Source organism: Staurois parvus, unplaced genomic scaffold (genome assembly GCF_062004578.1).
Source record: "Staurois parvus isolate SC_StPar_1 unplaced genomic scaffold, SC_StPar_1.0 ptg000230l, whole genome shotgun sequence".
Lineage (NCBI taxonomy): Eukaryota > Metazoa > Chordata > Amphibia > Anura > Ranidae > Staurois > Staurois parvus.
Genome location: NW_028318026.1, coordinates 180,242 through 204,249, shown reverse-complemented (window position 1 = coordinate 204,249; position 24,008 = coordinate 180,242). Strand labels below are relative to the sequence as shown.

At 45.7% G+C, this 24,008-nt stretch overlaps 1 protein-coding gene across 1 annotated transcript in view; it reads left to right on the top strand.

The window, feature by feature from the left end:
* The first annotated feature begins 6,336 nt into the window (after positions 1–6,336).
* Positions 6,337–24,008, top strand: part of CIBAR1 (CBY1 interacting BAR domain containing 1) — a 57,319-nt gene continuing 39,647 nt past the window's right edge. Inside the window, exons 1-2 of the mRNA XM_089679667.1 lie at positions 6,337–6,467; positions 17,575–17,809. Coding sequence (XP_089535793.1) covers positions 6,439–6,467; positions 17,575–17,809 — 264 coding nt within the window. The 5' untranslated portion in view covers positions 6,337–6,438. The remainder of the gene's footprint in view (positions 6,468–17,574; positions 17,810–24,008) is intronic.

The following is a 24,008-nucleotide window of genomic DNA, read 5'->3' as shown; positions in this document are numbered from 1 at the left end:
CCGTTTCTCACTGACATACAGATAGTAGGTTTTTTTTAAAGTTTATAGTTTATTTCGGTAAGCCGAAAGCAGGGGCTTCCATTAAGGAAGTCTTAATGTCCAGGAATGTTTGGTATTGTTGTTTTTCCCATAGGAACAGTTCCTTCTCTCCCCCGTTGGTAAATTCATAGAGGAGCTTGGCTTTTGTGGCAAAGTCTGGTATCCAGATCTGGGAGAATCTGGCTTCTCCCAGGAATTCACGCAATTCCTGCCTGGTTCTTGGTGTAGGGATTTGGCAAACAACCTCTTTCCTGCCCTCTCCCAACTGTCTCTAGCCTTTTGGTACTCTGAATTTCAAGTATTTTACAGTCTCTTGGCATAACTGAGCCTTTTTCCTGGATACCTTATAGCCTGCCTCCCACAGTGTTGTAACAGTGACCATGGGCTCCCGGGGACCATGCGGGATGGAGCCCGGTCGGTTTCAGTACTGATCCTCATCTGGATACACAGAGCCTTCTAGCCACACAAAATAAGCATTTTTGTCTTCTTGCCTGTTCCTTTCATATCGTCCATTATGAACTTGTCCCTCTCATAGCTCCCTTCTCATGGGGTCCGGTCCTTGCCACCCAGGTCCTTTTTTGGGGACACTCTCACTTCCAATGTCCTTCCTGTTTGCAAAATGCACACAATATTCCCAGCCTCGGTACATAATCTCTTTTTTTTCCCCCACTTTCTTAGCCTCCTTGAATCTAAACATTCCTAGTCCTTTTGGATCTCTCCGTCAGAGCTTCTGCTAACATATTCACCTCCTTTTTCATTCGATTTTCCTCTCTTTTTGTTTCTCAATCTCGATTGACAAACACCTTCATAGCTAATTCTAACATACCAGCGAATTCTTCTTACTCTTGCAATTTTCTTAATATCCCTCGTAGACTAACAAAAACAGTGTTAAATAACATCTGAATGTCAGTTGCTTCAGGGTCAAACGAGGTATTCAGCCTAAAAACTTCACATAGTCTCTCATAAAACCGTCATGGACTTTCATTGGGCTGTTGAAGAACTTCTGTCTTACTGAGATTTGTGGGCTTCTTGCCAGCTGTTTTCATCCCTTCTATAATAGCTGTCTGATAAAATTCAAGTTTTTCCATATCCCCCTCTGTATTTGGACCCCACTAGGGATCGGTTTTCAGAGAATGTCCCTCTACCAAGGTCTGGGAGTCAGCTCTGTCTTTTCCCAACTCTCCGGCATACTTAAAGCTGCCTGGGTTATCCTGTGTCCTTCCTCTGTGTTAAAGAGAGTCAGTAGAAATTGCTGGCAGTCAGACCAGTTGGGGATATGCATTTGGATTATCACACGGAGAAAGTCTGTCACAGCCTGTGGTTTCTCATTATAAAAAGGGTTATAGGTCTTCCAGTTCAGTAAAATCAGTTGTGGTGAAGGGAGTGTAGACTAGAGTCTGATTTCTGGCACTAGAGTCATTCGGGTGGAAGTGAACACCTGACCTGTGAGCCCATTAGTTGTTGCTGTGCCCCCAATTCCCATCCTACTGCTAGTACTGAGAGTGTCACAACTAGGGGTGTCAGAATCTGTCCCTCGTTCACCCATGGTATATCCCTGTATATATGGAGGAGGCAGATCAGTCTCCTCAGGTTGATAAAAGATACACTTGTTACTTTTTAGGCTGTAGGTCTTACCTTTGTCATCTATACATTTCATAGTGTATATCTCAGCTGTACTTTTCCTATCCTCTGTACATCTCCTGCATAACTCATATATTATCTATACATTCCATCAATGTAATATACAGGTAATTTGTCCTGAGAGATCCGTGAAAACAATATATGTGTGTATTATGCCCAACTACCCCAGAGGAGGTCTCTAAGGTCTTCACTGAAGCCCGCCTCACCACCTGCCCCCTGGACCCTACCCCCTCACAGCTCCTCCAGTCACCCCCCCCCTCCATCATTTGCTCTCTCACCCACATCTTCAATCTCTACACTGGCACTTTCCCCTCCCCTCTAAAGCACGCGCACATCACCCCCATACTCAAAAAACCCTCCCTTGACCCCACTGACCTTATCAACCTTAGACCCATCTCCCTGCTGCCATTCACTTCCAAGCTCCTTGAGCGCCTGGCCTACAATCGCCTAAGCGCCCACCTCACTGATAACAACCTCCTTGACCCTCTACAGTCTGGCTTCTGTCCCCTGCACTCCACCGAAACCGCCCTACTTAAAATCACCAACGACCTACTAACCGCCAAAGCTAATGGCCACTATTCTGTCCTCCTGCTCCTTGACCTCTCCGCGGCCTTCGACACTGTCGACCACCCTCTCCTCCTTACTAAACTGCACTCCCTTGGCATCAGGGACGCTGCTCTCTCCTGGTTCTCCTCCTACCTTTCCCAATGCTCCTTCAGTATCACCTATAACACTGCTACCTCCCCCTCCCTCCCCCTCTCTGTCGGAGTCCCCCAAGGCTCTGTCCTCGGACCCCTCCTCTTCTCCATCTACACCTCCTCCCTTGGCAAACTAATACACTTCCACAGCTTCAATTACCACCTCTATGTCGACGACACACAAATTTACCTCTCCACCCCCACCTCACCCCCTCACTCTCCGCCCGCATCGCCCACCTCCTGAACAACATATCAGACTGGATGTCACTCCATTTCCTCAAACTTAACCTGTCCAAAACAGAGCTCCTGGTCTTCCCCCCACCCCGCGTCCCCCCCTATCCTCTCCATCACTACTAACAACGCCACCATCACTCCCACCCCACATGCCAAAGTCCTGGGTGTCACCCTGGACTCACACCTCTCCTTCCTACCCCACGTCCAATTGCTATCAAGATCATGCAGGCTCCACCTCAGCAACATCTCCAAGATACGTACATTCCTTACCCCAGACACTACTAAACAACTCATACACTCTCTCATCATCTCACGCCTGGACTATTGCAACTCCCTTCTCACTGGCCTACCCAAACGAATGCTATCCCCACTCCAGTCGATCCTGAACTCAGCGGCAAGACTCATCCACCTCACCAACCGCTCCATATCCGCCACCCCCCTCTGCCAATCCCTTCACTGGCTCCCGATTGCCCAGCGCATCAAATTCAAACTGCTAACCCTGACCTACAAAGCCATTCACAACGCCGCCCCAAACTACATAACCGACCTGATACCCAAATACTACCCTACTCGTGCCCTTCGATCCTCACAGGACCTCCTACTCTCTAGCTCCCTGATCTCCTCCTCCCACGCCCGATTGCAGGATTTCTCCAGGACTTCCCCCATCCTCTGGAACTCCCTACCCCAATCCATCAGACTGTCACCCACCCTCATCACCTTCAGGCGCACCCTGAAGACCCACCTCTTCAGGGAAGCCTACCCCACCCTCACCTAACAACTGACCTCCTCCACTCCTCCCACCACTCCATCCCCCACAGCCATTTCCTCCTGTACAACTATCCCCTCCCTCCTAGATTGTAAGCTCGAAAGAGCAGGGCCCTCGAACCCGTGTATTGTATTGTTTCTGTGTTGTCTCAGGTTCTGTCCCCCTTGCTATTGTACAGCGCTGAGCAAACCCTTTGGCGCCAAATACTGTATAATAATAATAAATTTATTTATTTCAGGTACTTATATAGCGCCGTCAATTTACGCAGCTCTTTACACATATATTGTACATTCACATCAGTCTCTAACCCTCAAGGGGCGTACAAACTAAAGTCCCTAACTTACATTCATACATACATATAGTAGGGCCAATTTAGACAGGATCCAATTAACCTACCAGCATGTCTTTGGAGTGTGGGAGGAACCCAGAGTACCCGGAGGAAACCCACACAGGCACAGGGAGAACATGCAAACTCCAGGCAGGTGGTGCCATGGCTGAGATTCGAACCAACGACCCTAGTACTGCCAGGTGGATGTGCTAACCATTTAGCCACTTTGCTGCACATATACATTTCCTTAGTGTTCTATACACCTAATGTTTCTTACAATCGGGCAATGGTCTCTATAAATCAAACATACCCTGGGGCGGCCAACATTTTCCATAACGTGGCCAGCCTTTCTCGTACAGTGTTTCTAACCTTTTAAAACTGAGTTTCGGTTTACAGGTTTTGCAAAACCCACTCCTGAAAGTACTGATCATGCACTCTAAGCGGGTCTGGACTGACTGATCACCAACCCATATTGTTTCCTAAGAGACACCAAGACAGACACAGAGAGATAGGGGACTGGATTGAGAACCTGGTAAGGGATCCAGGATCCTCGACACAATAGGGTTAAAAGACAAATGCTTCCCCTTATTGGTGACTCTGTACAGAACGATATCAGCCCCAGTAATCAGAACTGCACCTACACAGGGTCAACTCTGGCTTCGCTGCTGAGCAACATCTCATTCACTCACATACACACCAGACTTTCCAACCCAAAATTACTACCTGGAGGTATGGCCCAAGGATGCACAATCATCCAATTCAGGGGCACCTCGGGAGGTGATCAAGCTCTCCTTCCCTGGAATACTGTTGAGAGGTCCTGACTGACTCTTATAACCCGAAAGGCAAAGATCTCACCTGTTCCCGATGTGTGAAGCTTCACTATTTAGCAGTTGGTTCCCCAGTGTGGGTTCTTTAGACTCCAGCAGGTCGATCCTCGGAGCGGGTGACTAGGATATTGTGTGATTTCACAGACAAATGTCCAGTGGTGCCTGAAACAACACAGAGATCCCAGGGGACAGCTCCGGACCGAGCCCTGCGGGTCAGGGTGGGAAAACCACCTGTCTCGGTAGTTACACCTGGTTTCTCGGCCAATGCACCAAAAATGTAGTAGCAATTACCACAAAACCAGATAAAACTCTGGACTTTGGAAGGAAGCAACTAATTTAATAAAAACAGCGCTGTTTTGACTCAACAGATGGCTTGTGCCCTCATCTGTTACGTGAGTTATAGAAAACGTCTTACAAGCGTATATACCAACGACTATGTCACAAGGCATACTTTCCATTCCTACTTTCTATTCACTCAAAAGGCTTCCTAATCTCTACAGAATAACCTTGGCCAGCAACTAGAGATAAATGCCAGCTGCAGAACTGTACAGAGGAAATAAGGGAGGCAGGAAGATGAGCCAAAAACCTTGCTTCTACAAACACAGGCTGCTAGATGTATTAGAGTTTAAAGGGAAACTCTACAACATCTGGGTCCTACCATATTACTCTTGATGAATCCTGGCCAATCCCCAACAGGAAGCTTGGCAAGGGGCCTGTGTTATTGAGAGAATCACTAACACGATGCCAGTTGGTCCTTTTGTGGCAGGGCTGAAATGCAGTGGAATTGTTTTTTGGGGGCATTTTCATGACAAAGATGGACTTTGCAATTAATAGCAATTCATCTGCTCTTCATAACATTCTGGAGTATATGCAAATTGCCATCATAAAAACTGAGGCAGCAGACTTTGTGAAAATTAATACATTAACACATCACAGGGAAATGCAGCCTGTGTATTCCCCCTTGTGTTCCAGTCTCTGCAGTGATGGTGGCTGTGTGTAGAGGGGACTGGGGTGTGCCATGTCTGAAAAACAGACTACCAAGGTCAGGGGGAGCTCAGCATTGGCAGCCTGTGTATCCCCCCTCATATTCCAGTCTCTGCACTAATGGCGGCTGTGTACAGAGGGTACCGGGGTGTGCCATGTCTTCAGAAAAGACTACCAAGAAGGTCAGGGGGACCTCAGCATTGGAAGCCTGTGTATCCCCCCTGGTGTTCCAGGCTCTGCAGTAATGGCGGCTGTGTATACAAAGGGGACCAGGGTGCGCCATGTCTGCACAACAGACTACCAAGAAGGTCAGGGGGATCTCAGCATTGGCAGCCTGTGTATCCCCCCTCCTGTTCCAGTCTCTGCAGTAATGGCGGCTGTGTACATAGGGGACCGGGGTGTGCGATGTCTGTACAACAGACCACCAAGAATGTGAGGGGGGGGGGGTCTGCATTAGCAGCCTGTGTATCCCCCCTCGTGTTCCAGGCTATGCAGTAATGGCGGCTGTGTACAGAGGGGACCGGGGTGTGCGATGTCTGTACAACAGACCACCAAGAATGTGAGGGGGGGGGGTCTGCATTAGCAGCCTGTGTATCCCCCCTCGTGTTCCAGGCTATGCAGTAATGGCTGCTGTGTCAGAGGGGACCAGGATTTGCCATGTCTGTACAAAGAACTGCACAACTACAAGAATGTGAGGGGGGGGGGGTCTGCATTGGCAGCCTATGTCCCGTGAAGGACCCCCTGGACTGAGCACTAAACCTTCCCCGGCACAGCCCCCAATCATTGTAACACAGGCGGCCGCCATCTTGGTGACGTCAGTCCAGACGCGCCGCTCGATTACCTTACCGACCAGTTGCCCCGGTGACGGGCTTGAGAGGGTTGGGCTATAGAGGCGATGCAGGAGGCTGCGCCATCATCAACATGAGCCAGACGCCGGAGGCCAGGGCTAGGTGAGGGGTGTGTGGGGGATGGTAAGGGCTGTGTGAGGGCAGTGGAGAGCCGGCTCTGTACTGACAGCCCGGGGGAAGGAGGTCAGCCTGGTCCTTGCTGTGTGTTCATAGCGGGCTCATCTCATCCTACACAGGGAGACATGGCCCTCCCTTCCAGGTGTGTATTGGGGGGATGTGTGCTGGACTCTGCAAGTGTCTCCTCATTATTCACCATACGTAACCATGGGGACATTCCCTGCAAGTCTCTTCTCATTATTCACCATACGTAACCATGGGGACATTCCCTGCAAGTGTCTCCCCTCATTCACCATACGTAACCATGGGGACATTCCCTGCAAGTGTCTCCCCTCATTCACCATACGTAACCATGGGGACATTCCCTGCAAGTCTCTCCTCATTATTCACCATACATAACCATGGGGACATTCCCTGCAAGTCTCTCCCCTCATTCACCATACGTAACCATGGGGACATTCCCTGCAAGTGTCTCCTCATTATTCACCATACGTAACCATGGGGACATTCCCTGCAAGTGTCTCCCCTCATTCACCATACGTAACCATGGGGACATTCCCTGCAAGTCTCTCCCCTCATTCACCATAGATAACCATGGGGACATTCCCTGCAAGTCTCTCCTCATTATTCACCATACGTAACCATGGGGACATTCCCTGCAAGTGTCCTCATTATTTACCATACGTAACCATGGGGACATTCCCTGCAAGTCTCTCCTCATTATTCACCATACGTAACCATGGGGACATTCCCTGCAAGTCTCTCCTCATTATTCACCATACATAACCATGGGGACATTCCCTGCAAGTCTCTCCCCTCATTCACCATACGTAACCATGGGGACATTCCCTGCAAGTGTCTCCTCATTATTCACCATACGTAACCATGGGGACATTCCCTGCAAGTGTCTCCCCTCATTCACCATACGTAACCATGGGGACATTCCCTGCAAGTCTCTCCCCTCATTCACCATAGATAACCATGGGGACATTCCCTGCAAGTCTCTCCTCATTATTCACCATACGTAACCATGGGGACATTCCCTGCAAGTGTCTCCCCTCATTCACCATACGTAACCATGGGGACATTCCCTGCAAGTCTCTCCTCATTATTCACCATACGTAACCATGGGGACATTCCCTGCAAGTGTCTCCTCATTATTCACCATACGTAACCATGGGGACATTCCCTGCAAGTGTCTCCCCTCATTCACCATACGTAACCATGGGGACATTCCCTGCAAGTCTCTCCCCTCATTCACCATAGATAACCATGGGGACATTCCCTGCAAGTGTCTCCTCATTATTCACCATACGTAACCATGGGGACATTCCCTGCAAGTGTCTCCTCATTGTTCACCATACGTAACCATGGGGACATTCCCTGCAAGTGTCTCCTCATTATTCACCATACGTAACCATGGGGACATTCCCTGCAAGTGTCTCCCCTCATTCACCATACGTAACCATGGGGACATTCCCTGCAAGTCTCTCCCCTCATTCACCATAGATAACCATGGGGACATTCCCTGCAAGTCTCTCCTCATTATTCACCATACGTAACCATGGGGACATTCCCTGCAAGTGTTCTCATTATTCACCATACGTAACCATGGGGACATTCCCTGCAAGTGTCTCCCCTCATTCACCATACGTAACCATGGGGACATTCCCTGCAAGTCTCTCCTCATTATTCACCATACGTAACCATGGGGACATTCCCTGCAAGTCTCTCCTCATTATTCACCATACGTAACCATGGGGACATTCCCTGCAAGTCTCTCCTCATTATTCACCATACGTAACCATGGGGACATTCCCTGCAAGTCTCTCCTCATTATTCACCATACGTAACCATGGGGACATTCCCTGCAAGTGTCTCCTCATTATTCACCATACATAACCATGGGGACATTTCCTGCAAGTGTCTCCCCTCATTCAGCATACGTAACCATGGGGACATTCCCTGCAAGTCTCTCCTCATTCACCATACGTAACCATGGGGACATTCCCTTCAAGTCTCTCCTCATTATTCACCATATGTACCCATGGGGACGTTCCCTGCAAGTCTCTCCTTATTATTCACCATACGTAACCATGGGGACATTCCCTGCAAGTGTCTCCTCATCATTTACCATACATAACCATGGGGACATTCCCTGCAAGTCTCTCCTCATTATTCACCGTACATAACCATGGGGACATTCCCTGCAAGTCTCTCCTCATTATTCACCATACGTAACCATGGGACATTCCCTTCAGGTGGATCTCCAGGATACAATGTCCTAATGTTCGCTCTTTTTTGTACTTGTTTCGTGAGACCCCTATAGTGCAGCCCATTGAACTCAATTAACCTCCCTATGTGCTACAAATGTAGCTCACAAAGGATTTTGCTGCGTTTCAGTTTGCATATTTTATCCTTGTTTGCACTTTCCACCTTTGTTGTCCATTTTTATTCCTGCGTTCTGAAAGCCGTTAATGGCACCGCGAGCACAACACGCACTTTTCATATGTTCCGGAAATGTATGTTTTTGCATGTGCAAATGTGAATGGAGCCTCCAAGCTGTCCCCAGAACAGGAGATGAGGTGAAATCTTCCAATGGGGACAACTTCCAACAAAGGGAAATTCCTCTCCCTTCCTGTTGCGTCTCTGGGTCAGGAAGTGAAGGGTCGTTTCCCCAATGGTACACAGACTGCAAAAAAAAAAACCTTAAAAAAAAAAAGACAATAGGGCACTATTTCTCCTATGGATATGATGGATAGGGCACTTTCCCTCCCACTGATACTGACAATAGGGCACTATTCCTCCTATGGATATGATGGATAGGGCACTTTCCCTCCCACTGATACTGACAATAGGGCACTATTCCTCCTACTGACCACGGGTAACATGTAAGCTTTTCACTCCCACTAACCACCAAGGTTGAGGCATTGTATATTCCCACTGTTGCTGTGACTTTTTTTTACTCCCTTTGGCCACAGTCAGCCCCCTCCCCCACAAATTCTAAAGAACAGTAAACTTGCCTTTTGTTAAAAACAGTGTTACTCAACCCCTGGCTCACAGGCCACATGAGCCAGCCCTCTGATGTGTCCCGTGACCTCAAACCAGGGAATCGCATATCCATACTGTGGAATGGTGGGTCAGCAGGCTCAGATCAAGATGAACGGGTTGCCGACCCGCATCCCAGAGCATCGGAGTGCATGGAGCCGGAAGCAGGCGATGGAGGGCACAGGAGCCACATAAGCCAATGTAGCGCCGGCTCCTGTGCCAGGAGGAGTGATACCAAATGCACCTGCAGCTTTTTTTGCAGGTCAGCTGCATTGATCCATAGACTTCTTGTAAATCCTGTGGACTTGGTGCTCTTTCAGAAAGTCCACCACACCCGCAAGATGTAATAGAAGTCTTTGGCTCAGTGCAGCTAACCCACAGGAAAGCCTCATGTGCCACTGCGGTGCGGGTAATCCACAGCACATCAGTGTGAAAGCAGCCTTATAGGGAGCTCAGGACAGTAAGGGCTCCATTTACATTTGTGGTTTTGGGGCTGTAAAACCCCATAGTTCATTGTGGCCCACAGCTTTTTACAAAATCACTTAATTGGCTCTCGCTCTTTGAAAGGTTGAAGACCCCTGGGTTAAAGGATAAGTACACATCACACATAAAGTGCACTTACCTTCTTACCCCATCCTGCCCTTCCACACTACGGATGTGCGCCTACAGTGAATGTTTACATGCAACACCACAAGTCTCACTGTCCTAGCATCAGCTGCAGATTACAGCACCATAGATTTCTGTACTGCTGTGTCATCTAGAAATAAAGGGAGTTAGGCCCTTTTCATACAACTATTCCAGTCAGGTCCTCCTGTCAGTTTTTTAGGCGGACTCGATCGAGCAGTCTATTCATCCCTATGGACCAGTGGTTGTAAATAGATTTGTTCACCTGTGGGTTTCCTGTAAATGGATTTGTGTCCCTTTACACCTGCCTACCTCCAATCCAGTCCACTAAAAACAAACAAAAGGAGATCCGTCCCTCTCCATCTAGGCAGATTGGATCAGAGGCAGTCATGTGTAAGAGCTTGGTCCGTATCCACTCTGCATAAACTGAGCAGACCTGTCATCTGCCCGCTCTGTTCGGCAGGGGATCTGTCTATCTAGTAAATCGGACTCCGCCCCACGTGAAAGGGGCATTAGTATTGCCTCATTGTATAAGCCAGGTCACTAGCATTTTCAGATGTGATAAAAAAGACCCATGTCTCTCTAACCAGTTTCCATTACTGAATTGAGGAACATGCGATTGTACTGACATTAGAAAATGCTGAGAAAATCTTTATCTGGTTGCCACTGGTCTTTCCCTGAATTCAGTTGAATAAACTTATGATTAGTTATGAAGAGTCTGTTCCCTATGTTGGTGTTCAGACAGTTATTAACCTCTTCCCATCCCCGCATTCTACAGAGGGCAGACTGGAAGTGGCACCAATGCGGGCTAACGTTCCTGTACGTCAGCCTGCATCGATCGCTGCTGCGTGGCTCACAGAGCACTCAGCCCAGTGATCTGTGTGTCGCCCAGACACCGCAGATCACATTACCGCTGTATTTGGGCGATCACATGGTATTTTACCATGTGACTGCTGTGACCAGTCACAGCACTCACATAGTAAACAATGAAACTGAAAGTAAAGATCGCTTCTCTATGCTCTGTGTGAGATCAGAGGGAAGCATTCCTGCAGTGTGTCCTGTCAGGCTGCTTGTACACTCACACGCTGCAGTGCCAGCCATTCCAGTGGCTGCCATACCTTATGCTATCGTCCTGATCACCTCCATACCCCATACCAGCATCCTGATCACTGCGATATGCCATACCAGCATCTGGCATTTTAGGATCTCAACTGATCAGTTTTCAAATATATATCCCATAGTTTGTAGGCTCTATAGCTTTCACACAGACTAAATAATATAAACTGTTTTGGGTAATTTTTATGCCAAAAATGTAGCAGAAAACATTTTGGGCTAAATTTATGAAGACAAATTTAGTGGTGCACCAAAATGAAAATTGTAGTGCCGAAACCAAAAATTCAGGATGCACTTGGCCAAAAACCGAAATGGACAGTTTTTAAAAATTAATATATTTTTCAAACACTTTTAAAAAAAAAAAAAATACACTTTAACCTCTTCACATCGGCCGCACACAAATGTCTGGCCTCCCGGCGTCTGGGCCTTGACGCCGAGCGCCCGCACATTTGCGTGCAATTAACAAAAAACATATGTGCTGAGAGCACGCACCCCGCGCGCTCCCAGCACTCATGTCTGGTACTCACGAAAAGGTCCCGGTCTGCTCTTTCGAACGGGACCTTTCACAATCGTGACATGATCCCTAAACGCTGTCCCGGCTTCTGAAACTCTTAAAGGACCGGGAGGCGCTGGCAGGAAGGTGTTAATGATGAAAAAACATTATATATACCCCAATTTTTTTGTGAAAGATGATGTTACGCTGAGTAAATAGATACCCAACATGTCATGCTTTGGAATGGCATCAAACTACATCTCCATGGGTGACGCTTTAAACATTTCTACAGGTTACAGTTTAAAGTTAGAGGAGTTCTAGTGGCAGAATTATTGCTCTTGCTCTGACGTTTGTGGCGATACCTCACTTGTGTGGTTTGAACACCGTGTAAATATCTGGGCAAGGCCTAAGTTTGCCTTCATCACTACGCGGGGGGATGGGGGCACTTTAAACTTTTTATTTTTATTTTTTTTACACTGTCCCTTTTTAAAAAAATAAAAAAAATTTTTAATCACTTTTACCCCTGGTTAACATATATGCGGCTGTGCGGGCTGCGTTTTGCGTGGACACAAGAGACCATTCATTTGAATGGACTCCCGTGCCCTGTGACATGCAAGGAAGAAGTCCCTGCACTTCTTCTGAAAACGCGGCCCGCACGGGAGCCTCTGTTCCCAGTATGGGTGCATTTTCCATTGCCGGTGTCATGCTATTAGAACAAATGGCATCTTCCCGCGGGTCCGCATTCCTCTGTGCGGGTGGTGTGGCTGCACAGATTTTTGTGCAGATCCACAGCCGCACCACTCGCACATATGTGCACATATGTGAACCTAGCCTTATTCCTATCAGAAATAAGCAGTGACAGATCCTCTTTATAAGGAGATATGGCCTTGTTTATAAGGCATCGTAACCGCAAGTGACATAGTGCCGTCGTTCCGGTCCTCCAAGGGCATAGAGATGAGTGGGGGCCATCTTTCCTGCACTTATCTCTATTCCCAGCCCCGAGAAACACTGAGGGGTGGCGACAGGGTTATTTTCAGCACCTGTATCAGTGCTTATTTTCATATCAGACAAACAGCGATGGGGGTGTTTTCAGCCAAATGTTTTGGCCACTGAAATTTCGGTGCATCCTTAGGAAAATTATCTATTTGCAAAATTGTATAACAAAAACTAAGCACAAAAATGTTTTTTTCAAAATTTTTGGTATTCTTTCGTTTATATAGCATAAAATAAAAAACCCAGTGGTCAGCAAATACCACCAAAAGAAAGCGCTATCGGTCTCAAAAAAAGGATAAAAATTTCATATGGGTACAGTGTTGCATGACTGAGTAATTGTCACTCAAAGTGTGATAGTGCTGAAAGCTGAACATTGGCCTGGACTTGAAGGGGGTGAAAGTATCGGGACTTGAAGTGGTTAACCACTTGGCTGTATGTGTGTATATGGCAGTACATTGGGGGGCTCTAACTCTGTGGTGCCACAGCAGTCAGTGCAGTCATGTTGCGCTGGAAGTGTGCTCACTTGGCACCCCAATACTATGACCCACTGTTACTGTTTATGATTGAGAGCCAGGGAGTGGCCTGTGATTATTGTGACAGCCAATCCCAGTGATTAAATGGTGGGGAAGTCCACCTACCAAGGTTAAGAACACTATAAAGGACTGGCGTGAGCCACCCGTAAGGGTCTAAGAAATACAAATTATTCATAAGCAGCTTTTCTGCACTGGTGGATAGAAATCATTACTAATGCAGAGGAGAAACTGAATCCATCTATGTATTTGGCAACCAAACAAACTGAACTGTAGACTGCGGAACTCAACTCTGGACCTTGCAGGGTGGAAGATACATTACTCTGATTAATAAGAAACTAACCAGTCCTTTACTTAGCATAAGCACAGTGTAATGGCCATGGAATGTCTATACAGTCACAGCTTTATCTCAGGACTTCAGATCTGATAGACATTTCTAGCATTTCCAAATACACCTGTGAACTGTATTTGTACCTCTTTTATATAATACTGTTTATGTTTGCCTTGTTCTTATGAGAGCTTAAAGTGTTACTAAACCTACAACCGTAAAATCAGTCTGTATATGCAGTAAAGCATGCTTGTTATACTCACTGTGGAACCTAAGGGGTTAATCCTCTGCACTGTGTAAAATGGTCGTTTAATCGTGTCTTCTCTGTTCTTCCCCTTTTTCAAGCGACCACCTCTTATCTCCTGATAAGACAGACTGAACGGTAGGCATTTGCACATGCTTAGTTTGGTGTGTATTGCTAGAGAGGTTTTTTTTGTTTCTTGGGAGAGTGCATGTGATCAGCACAGGGCCAATCAGCACTGGTCAGACAGGTCAGGGGTTTTGCATCCTCCTAGAGCGGAAAAAGAAAAATCCTCCTACAAGCTTTAGCTAGTGCTGGGCTGGACACATATAGAAGCCACAAGACTGCTCTAACTTCTGATGAGAAAAGGTATTTAGCAGTTTATATTTACTAAAATATTTGCACTTCCATGGTCTGTGTACTGTTGGAGACCAGATAGTGGATGCAGGGTCCTGGGTTTAGTAACACTTTAAAGTGATGTTAAAGGATAGTTTTTATTATTTTTTTTTTAAATAATAAACATGTTATCCTTACCTGCTCTGTGCAGTGGTTTTGCACAGAGCAGCCTCAATCCTTCTCTTTTGGGGTCCCCCACTGGCGCTCCAGGCTCTTTCCCTTCCACCAAATGCCCCCATAGCAAGCCACATGCTATGGGAGCACTCGTGCCTGCTCGCTCCTGAGCCACCCCGTGTCCATAGACACACAGAGTATGTGATTGACAGCAGTAGGAGCCAATGGCTCCCACTGCTGTCTCTGAGCCAATGAAGATGTAAGGAGATGCTGCCATTGTGCACGTCACTGGATCGAGCTTGGGCTCAGGTGAGTATGGAAGGGTTGGGGACGGGAGCTGCATGCAGAAGGTTTTTTTAACCTTAATGCAGAGAATGCATTAAGGTAAAAGAAAACCCTTCTGCCTTTAGAACCATTTTAACATTTTATGGGCATAACAGCCACCATCACTCTTATCTAATTACGAGGGATATTCAGGTCAAACTGGGACTTTTTTTAATTTTACAGGTATAAAAAGGGATGCTAGAATGGCGGTACGATACGCAGTAGTAAGTGACAAGTGCGTCCTGTTACTGATAGGCGGCGCACATGTCGCGGGCCAGTCCAGAGATCATTAATCAAGATGGTAGACAACAGTGTTAGTGCGTGCATGGAACAGCGTGTGGTGATGAAGTTTCTTGTGAACAAAGGCGTAAAACCCACTAATATCTACAGAAGACTTCAAGCACTGTGCTGTGATGAGATGCACCCCACTAAGGCATTTGAATGGTGTAAACGTTTCAACTGTGGCCATACGGTCCCGGCCGATGTGGTTCCCAGCCCACAGCAGTCATTCCTGTGAACATTGAGTGCGTGGAATTCCTGATCCTGGATAATCAACGCATAACCTGTCGTGAAATTGCACAAGAGATGAATTTCAGCACTGATGATGAAGTAAAGCAGGCTCCTAGGATGGTTCAGGCGTACTGACAAATGTGTCTATGCCAAAGCTTTCCAGGCATTATTTAAACGCTAGGATAAGTGTATAAATGTAGCTTCCGCTCCTTGAAATTTTGTTCTTTTATAACATAAACTCAAAAGTCCCGGTTTGACTTGTATGCCCTTCGTATAATTACTTGCCCCCTTGGATTCTGTGTTACCTGATGCTAATGCTCTTCCTCTCTCCTAGTCTCGCGTCACCCTTTTGAATAGTAAACATCATTGGTGGCTAGCTTCTTCTTCCGCAGTGTCACTGCTGGCCCACCAATGTCAGATCTTGTGTATGCGCTGTACGAGATCTGGGGCTGTTTGTTATTGTTTTATAATATTTTACAGCAAAAGTAAGCAGCATTAGACTACCCAGCACTCATATTGCTGAAACGATGGCGACGTATAAAAGCAAAAAAAGCCTTTTTCCATGAGATTTTGCAGTTTACAGATGAGATCCCCCTGAAAAGCACTAGTGATTTTGCCTTCCCAGGAGGAAGCTGCGAGACTGTTATTAGTGCCGCAATGTCTTAGAACGTGGGATTGAACTAAATGAGAATAAGAAAATATAACAAATGATTAAAGATGTTTTAAAGTGTTTGTAAAGTCCTAAATGTTGTTTTTTACATTTAATTTTATTTTAACCACTTGACAATTGGGCTATAGCCACATGATGACTACAGTGCAGTTGTCCAGTTCTTGGAGGGCGTCATGACATCCTCCCAGAACACACCCCCACTGGCACGCGCCTGACGCTGTCTTTGATCGCTGTGTCCTATGGACACAGCTGATCACATGACAAGGTAAAAGGCCAATCACAGTGGCCTTTTACCACATGGTCAGCTGTGTCCAATGACACAGCTGATCACAAAGTAAATACAGTTCTCGGTTATCGGCAGCACTTTCCTCATGCTGTCACAGCATGAGGAAAGTACTACCAATAAGCGGCAAGTGTTACTGAGGACATCTGCACTGATTATCAGTGCTGCCTCTCAGTGCAGCCTCTTCAACGCACATCAGTGAAGAAGAAAACTTACCTGTTTGCAAAATGTTATAATAGAAACAAAGCAAAAACATTTTTTTTCAAATGTTGTGCTCTTTTTTTTGTTTATAGTGCAAAAAATAAAAAAAAACCCAGTGGTGATTAAATACCACCAAAAGAAAGCTCTGTGTGAAAAAGATACAAATTTCATATGGGTACAGTGTTGCATGACTGCGCAATTGTCATTCAAAGTGCAACAGTGCTGAAAATTGGCCTGGGCAGGAAGGGGGTTAAAGTGGTCAGTAGGCAAGTGGTTAAATAACAAAAAGGTTTATACTTGCCTGCTCTGTGCAATGGAATTGCACAGAGTGGCTCCGATCCTCCTCTTCTCACGTTCCTTGCCAGTGCTCCTGGCTCCTCCTCTTCTTGGTGTGCCACCATAGAAAGCCACTTTCTATGGTGGCACACCTGCATGCCCGATTCCAAGCAATGCTGCCTCTGTCCATTGACACAGATGGCAAGGCCAGTCCTCTTTCTCCACTCCCTTGTTACAGGATTTGACTGACAGCAGCAGGAACCATTGGCTCCCGCTGTTCTCAGCAAAACCTGTGAGAGCAGGGAGAAGAGCAGAGAGCCATTGCTGTCTCCTGCACAGCGATGCATCGAGATCTGGCTCAGGTAAGTATTAGTGGGCGTGAAGGAGTAAGAGTACTTTAACATAAACATTTTTTTTACCTTAATGCAAGGAATGCATTAAGGTAAAAATGTTTAGGCTTTAGAACCACTCTAAGAGCATCATGCAGAGTTGCATCCACCAAACCCCTTTTTTTTTTCTTTAGTGGTTGGGGGGGGTGGTCTTTTTTAAAGAATTTCTATAGTCAGATATTAACTTAATAATAACTTAAACCTATGTTCACCGTCTGCCTCTGATGGATAAATAAAGAGCTGTAGAAGTACAAAAATACTGCTGAGTTCCCCACAATGGGAATCCAATTACCCAAATCCTAGGCATTTGTTCATATGATCTCTGCTGTGCAGAAAGACGAGCCAGCATGAACTCTGATCTTCCATGTTGGGCATTTGACTGTAGTTAGGACAGCAATTTTTACTGTAAGAACCAAATCTGTATGAAATGCTTGTGCTATATTGTAAAGGTAAACTTCATCATTGCTTTTCTGAGAGGATCCCCAGAGATGTCTCACTTGGTATATCTTCATAAACATATACATTTATTTATCTGCTCTATATGTGTATTTCCTCCTAGGGACAATCAAACAAGGCAAATTCAAGAAACTGTTAGCAATGTGGAGAAGCACTTTGGTGAGCTGTGCCAAATCTATGCTGGTTATGTGCGGAAAACTGCCAGATTGCGGGACAAGGCAGATCTCCTAGTGAGAGAGGTTCACGCATATGCGGACACTGAAACACCAAACCTTAAACATGGGTTGAAATGCTTTGCTGATGAACTAGCCAAACTTCAGGATTATCGGCAAGCAGAGGTAACAACCTTGACTGTTATATAGAGGGGTGCATGCAAAGTCCCAAAACAAGTGTGCTGTTGTCTGTTTCAACCAAACAGGTTTCATCTTTGACTTTTTTCCCCAGTTTTTATAAATTTTTATTTTTTTTAATATGTATTGTCGCACATATGTTTAGGTTAAAGCGGAGCTCCACCCAAAAGGGGAAGTTCCGCTTTAAGGACTGCTCCCCCACTCCCCATTAAGGATTGGCACCTTTGGGGAGCAGGGGGGGGAGCGGGTACCCGAATTTGACAGGTACCCGCTCCCACTTTCGGTCCGATCACCTAGGCGATCGGAAGCGGAAGGTGTCCTCCCTCCCTGTAGTCTTTTTGGACACGTGACAGGTCCCAGAAGACTACAGGACCACCCACGAAGTGGGTACCCGGCTGTGAAGCCGCAGGCTATCACAGCTGGGTGCCCACACTGAAGATGCCGGCCTCCTGGAATACAGGACGGCCAGTGAAACAAGCTGTGGGGGACACACCACAGGACCGAGGGACAGGTAAGTGGCTGTTTTATAAAAGTCAGCAGCTACAGTTTTTGTAGCTGCTGACTTTTATTTTTTGATAGGTTGAGTGGAACTCCACTTTAAGCCTGCTGGAAATAATTTTATGGTATTGGTCCTTGCAGCCTTTTCTAAATTTTTCATTCTGGTAAAATGACCTTTTTCTTTCTGTTCAAATATTTTATTGATTTTCATTAGAAAATATACAAAAACAATGTGACCTTTTGAGTATTCTATAAAGAATATATCAAACCCCCCTTTCTGTTACCCAGATGCCTAAATAAATAATTGGGGAGTGCGCAGGCTGCCGGAGTGGATGCAGCCATAACCACTCCACACATTCCCAGTACCTTTGGGGGTAACTAGAGTGGCTCCCGACCCCATTCCTCCCCACCGCTTGCCTGGCCTTACTGTGGAGGAGGTGGGGGATCTCCCCGATGCCAATCCGACCTGCCAAAAAGTCCGCAGGAAGCTCCTGCACCGCCATGGTGAAGAAGGGAGGGGGCGGCAAGATGGCGACCAGCACTGGCTCCCGGATGTCCTTGGCTGCAGAAAGACACTGCCACTTCCTTAGAGGGCCCAACCTTTCTCCTCCAGTCCCGGGACGGCTCCCTGGCTCACGTGAGTGATCACTCTGCTCCTTCTGCCAGCTCTCCTTCACAGGCTGCGGCCCTGTCACCAGGCCATGATTCCCAGGGCTTTTGCCTGCTGGATAGGGAAATGGCTGATATACAGTCAGGTCCATAAATATTGGGACATCGACACAATTCTAACAATTTTGGCTCTATACACCACCACAATGTATTTGAAATGAAACGAACAAGATGTGCTTTAACTGCAGATTGTCAGCTTTAATTTGAGGGTATTTACATCCAAATCAGGTGAACGGTGTAGGAATTACAACAGTTTGCATATGTGCCTCCCACTTGTTAAGGGACCAAAAGTAATGGGACAATTGGCTTCTCAGCTGTTCCATGGCCAGGTGTGTGTTATTCCCTCATTATCCCAATTACAATGAGCAGACAAAATGTCCAGAGTTCATTTCAAGTGTGCTATTTGCATTTGGAATCTGTTGCTGTCAACTCTCAAGATGAGATCCAAAGAGCTGTCACTATCAGTGAAGCAAGCCATCATTAGGCTGAAAAAACAAAACAAACCCATCAGAGAGATAGAAAAAACATAAGGCGTGGCCAAAACAACCGTTTGGAACATTCTTAAAAAGAAGGAATGCATCGGTGAGCTCAGCAACACAAAAAGACCCGGAAGACCACGGAAAACAACTGTGGTGGATGAACGAAGAATTCTTTCCCTGGTGAAGAAAACACCCTTCACAACAGTTGGCCAGATCAAGAACACTCTCCAGGAGGTAGGTGTATGTGTGTCAAAGTCAACAATCAAGAGAAGACTTCACCAGAGTGAATACAGAGGGTTTACCACAAGATGTAAACCATTGGTGAGCCTCAAAAACAGGAAGGCCAGATTAGAGTTTGCCAAACGACTTGTAAAAAAGCCTTCACAGTTCTGGAACAACATCCTATGGACAAATGAGACCAAGATCAACTTGTACCAGAGTGATGGGAAGAGAAGAGTATGGAGAAGGAAAGGAACTGCTCATGATCCTAAGCATACCACCTCATCAGTGAAGCATGGTGGTGGTAGTGTCATGGCGTGGGCATGTATAGCTGCCAATGGAACTGGTTCTCTTGTATTTATTGATGATGTGACTGCTGACAAAAGCAGCAGGATGAATTCTGAAGTGTTTCGGGCCATATTATCTGCTCATATTCAGCCAAATGCTTCAGAACTCATTGGACGCCGCTTCACAGTGCAGATGGACAATGACCCAAAGCATACTGCAAAAGCAACCAAAGAGTTTTTTAAGGGAATGAAGTGGAATGTTATGCAATGGCCAAGTCAATCACCTGACCTGAATCCGATTGAGCATGTATTTCACTTGCTGAAGACAAAACTGAAGGGAAAATGCCCCAAGAACAAGCAGGAACTGAAGACAGTTGCAGTAGAGGCTTGGCAGAGCATCACCAGGGATGAAACCCAGCGTCTGGTGATGTCTATGCGTTCCAGACTTCAGGCTGTAATTGACTGCAAAGGATTTGCAACCAAGTATTAAAAAGTGAAAGTTTGATTTATGATTAATATTCTGTCCTATTACTTTTGGTCCCTTAACAAGTGGGAGGCACATATGCAAACTGTTGTAATTCCTATACCGTTCACCTGATTTGGATGTAAATACCCTCAAATTAAAGCTGACAGTCTGCAGTTAAAGCACATCTTGTTCGTTTCATTTCAAATCCATTGTGGTGGTGTATAGAGCCAAAAATGTTAGAATTGTGTCGATGTTCCAATATTTATGGACCTGACTGTATTTATTAGCCAAATCAGCGGCCATGATTCAGCTCCTGATTGTCCAGTGGACTCTCCTGCTTTTCCATCTGTGCCCCCGCACTATTCAGGGGATTACATTCTTCTTGCTCATTTTGCTGATTTACTACAGAGAGAATTGGAAAAAGCTACCACTAAAATTGGCCTCTGATCTGAAACAGGATTTCGGGGAGATTGGAAATCGCCTGAAGAACTTCGAATCTAAAGTTGATGATACAGTTTACAGAGTGTCCAAAATTATAACAGGAATGCCAACCTACATGATCATCTAGATGAAGCTTATAATAAAATAGATGATCTTGAGAACTGCGCCCGCCGGTACAACTTTCGGATTAGAGGTCTTCCGGAAACGGTTAAAGACATCTCTTCCGTCGCCCATTCCCTTATGCAATCAGCAGTGCCGGCTACTGATGAAATCTACATGTAAATAGACTGTATCCATAGAGCTCTGGTCCCCTTTAAACCATATGGGACGCCTTGGGATGTGATCGTTAAACCTCACTTCTTCAGAATTAAGGAGGCGGTGATGCGATACCCCAGAGAACATCCGGATTTGGAAGTATATGGGGACAAGATCCAAGTCTTTGCCGATATTTCTCAAGCTATCATTCAGAAAAGGAGGGCGTTGAAACCATTGCTTTCACCCCTAATCCAAAGGGATATCCGCTATAGATGGAACTATCCATTTCATCTACAATTTGTTTATAATGGCAAATCCTACACCTTTTCTACATTCCCCGAAGGGGAGAAAATCTTGCTGAATTTGGGCTTTATTTCCCTTAGCCCCTCCTTGCGGAACCAACCCAAAACCGATGGACCTCCTCCCCCATTTTCACCTCTGTGGTCCTTTTCCCCCAGGAAGAAACCTGAAACCCCACATCGGGTCCCCTAAGGACTCTGCTGGCTAATATTTGATTTTCTATTTGTGGTCCCATTATGGAGTATTGGCCTCCACTTACGTTTTTGCATTGGTTTTTATATATTTTGTACCTTTTTAATCCTATTGTCCTTTAAATGTTTATTGGTTGGATTGTTTATATGTCAGGTACACTAGTTTTCTGGTTTTGGGAACCTTTAATGTATATGTCTCACAAGAGCCCATGGTGCCGAGAAGAGTCTATGCGCTCTCCCTAATCGAAAAACTTTCCTCACTGCTTTGCTTTGGTGGAGACTCTTCCATTCCTTGACCTTGCGTCTGGGATATTTGGTTGCATATTGTTATTTTGCCACTTGGATTGATGCTGGCCATTCCTTGGCTTCAGCATCTCTTCTTTCTTTTCTATTATTTTCTTTCTTCATTTTTTCTTTTTTTTTTACTATTTCTACTTGAGGGTCATCTCGGGATTTCCAAACAGGTCTCAGATACTCCATAATCCAAACAGGTGGGTGAGTTGGTCTACTCATAGCTACTTTGATTTCTTTCAACGTCTATGGGCCCAGGACTGGCTCAGTGTGTGCCAGCGGGATATGGTATAGGGGAGAGAGGAGAGCGGACACATCTGCTCCCCTCCCCTTCTTCTGACCCGGAAGTGATGTAACATCATTTCCAGGTCCCCGTTTGACACATTCCTGGTCATTAAGGCCGGAAAAGAATTAATGCGGTGCGATGTGCACTGCATTGCATTCAGTGGAGCACAGGGGAGACATCCAGGGTCTTTTAGACCCTGGATGTCTCAAAAAGGAGAACCTGTCACCAAAAAATCATCACATATGGGGGCTTTCTGTCCCCTATGTGATTAAAAAAAAAGTTAAGTAAAAATTGTTTGTTTTTTTGTAAATCAAAGTTACACCCAAGCATATAACTCCCCCCCTTCCAATTTTTCAGGGCCCCCCACCCCCATATATACACACGCACAAATGTAAAAGCACACGCTCTGGCGCCTACACGTGAAAACGTTGATTGCCTTACACGTTGCATATCGCTGCGCATGCCAGAATGAGAGCAATAATTCTAGCATTAGACCTCCTCTGTAACACTATACTGATGTCCTATAAGGGGCTTTAAAATGCCCTCTATAGAAAATATAGGATTCTGAAGTTTGTTGCCATTTCACGAGTGCACACAAATTTAAGGTTTGACATGTTGGATATACATTTACTCGATGCAATCTCATCTTTTATATTTTACAAAAAAAATTATAATTTATTGATTTTTGTGCCCTAAAATTAACTTTAAGTGTATTTTTTACTGAAATTTTGTATTTCGTAGACCTTTGTGATAATATTGTGTGACATAAAAAATTGGAACTACCGCTATTTTATTCTCTAGGGTCTCTGCTTTCAGAAAATATATAATGTTTTGGGGGTTTTGTGTAATCTTCAGGCCTTAAATGATTTTCTAAACGTGTGCAAATAATGCAAAAACAGCTCTGGCAGCTAAATGAATAAAGGATAATCCCAACATTCCCCTTTCCTGACGAGCTCATTACACTGCAATGTCTCTCTCTTCCCTGCTAGTCCCTGGGTGCAGGGCTGGAGTGAGGCAGGGAGGGAAGGAGGAGATATACAGCGAAATGTTAAGCATTTAAGTCACCATAAAGCCCCTTTTTGTTTTTAAAAGCCCCGGACATTACTTAAAGCAGATTTAAATACAGTTCTGGTTCAAATTTATGGGGATTTTTTTATCAGGACAAGTAGCTTGGGACACCGATTTAGTCCCTGGACAAGTAGTTTTTTAAAAAATTTCCACACCCCTAAAGAGACGCGCAAGGGTGTTTTCTATTAGTCAAAGGACATTTAGAGGGAAATCTAGTGACCTTTCTGATTTTATTATACCCCTAACGTGAATCAGGTAGCCTTTTTCCGATCCCTGTTTCAATCTTTTATCTACTGAATTGGAAGGCGATGTCATTATAGCAGGGGATTCAAATCTAGCCTTGGATCAAACACTTGACAAATCGCATACAGCTAACCTTAAATCCCCTCCCAAACAAAGTCGCTAATTTGCACAAGTTTTGTGTCACTATAATTTGATAGTTGCTTGGAGAGAGGCCAATCCTACCTCAAGAGACTATTCCCATGTTTCTAGAGCTCACAATCGTTATTCGCGTATAGATCACCTTTTCTCCCTATGGAGATGCTATCCAAATTACGTTCAGCCAAAATTGTATCGACACCCTGGTCAGACCATGACCCTGTGATGCAGACGCTTTCTAACTTAACTACCAACCTGGCCAAGCCACAATGGCGATTGAATGAGTCCCTTCTTAGCAATGAGTCCGTCTGCCTAGAAGTAGTGGAACACTTAAATTCTTACTTTACCATTAATAAAAC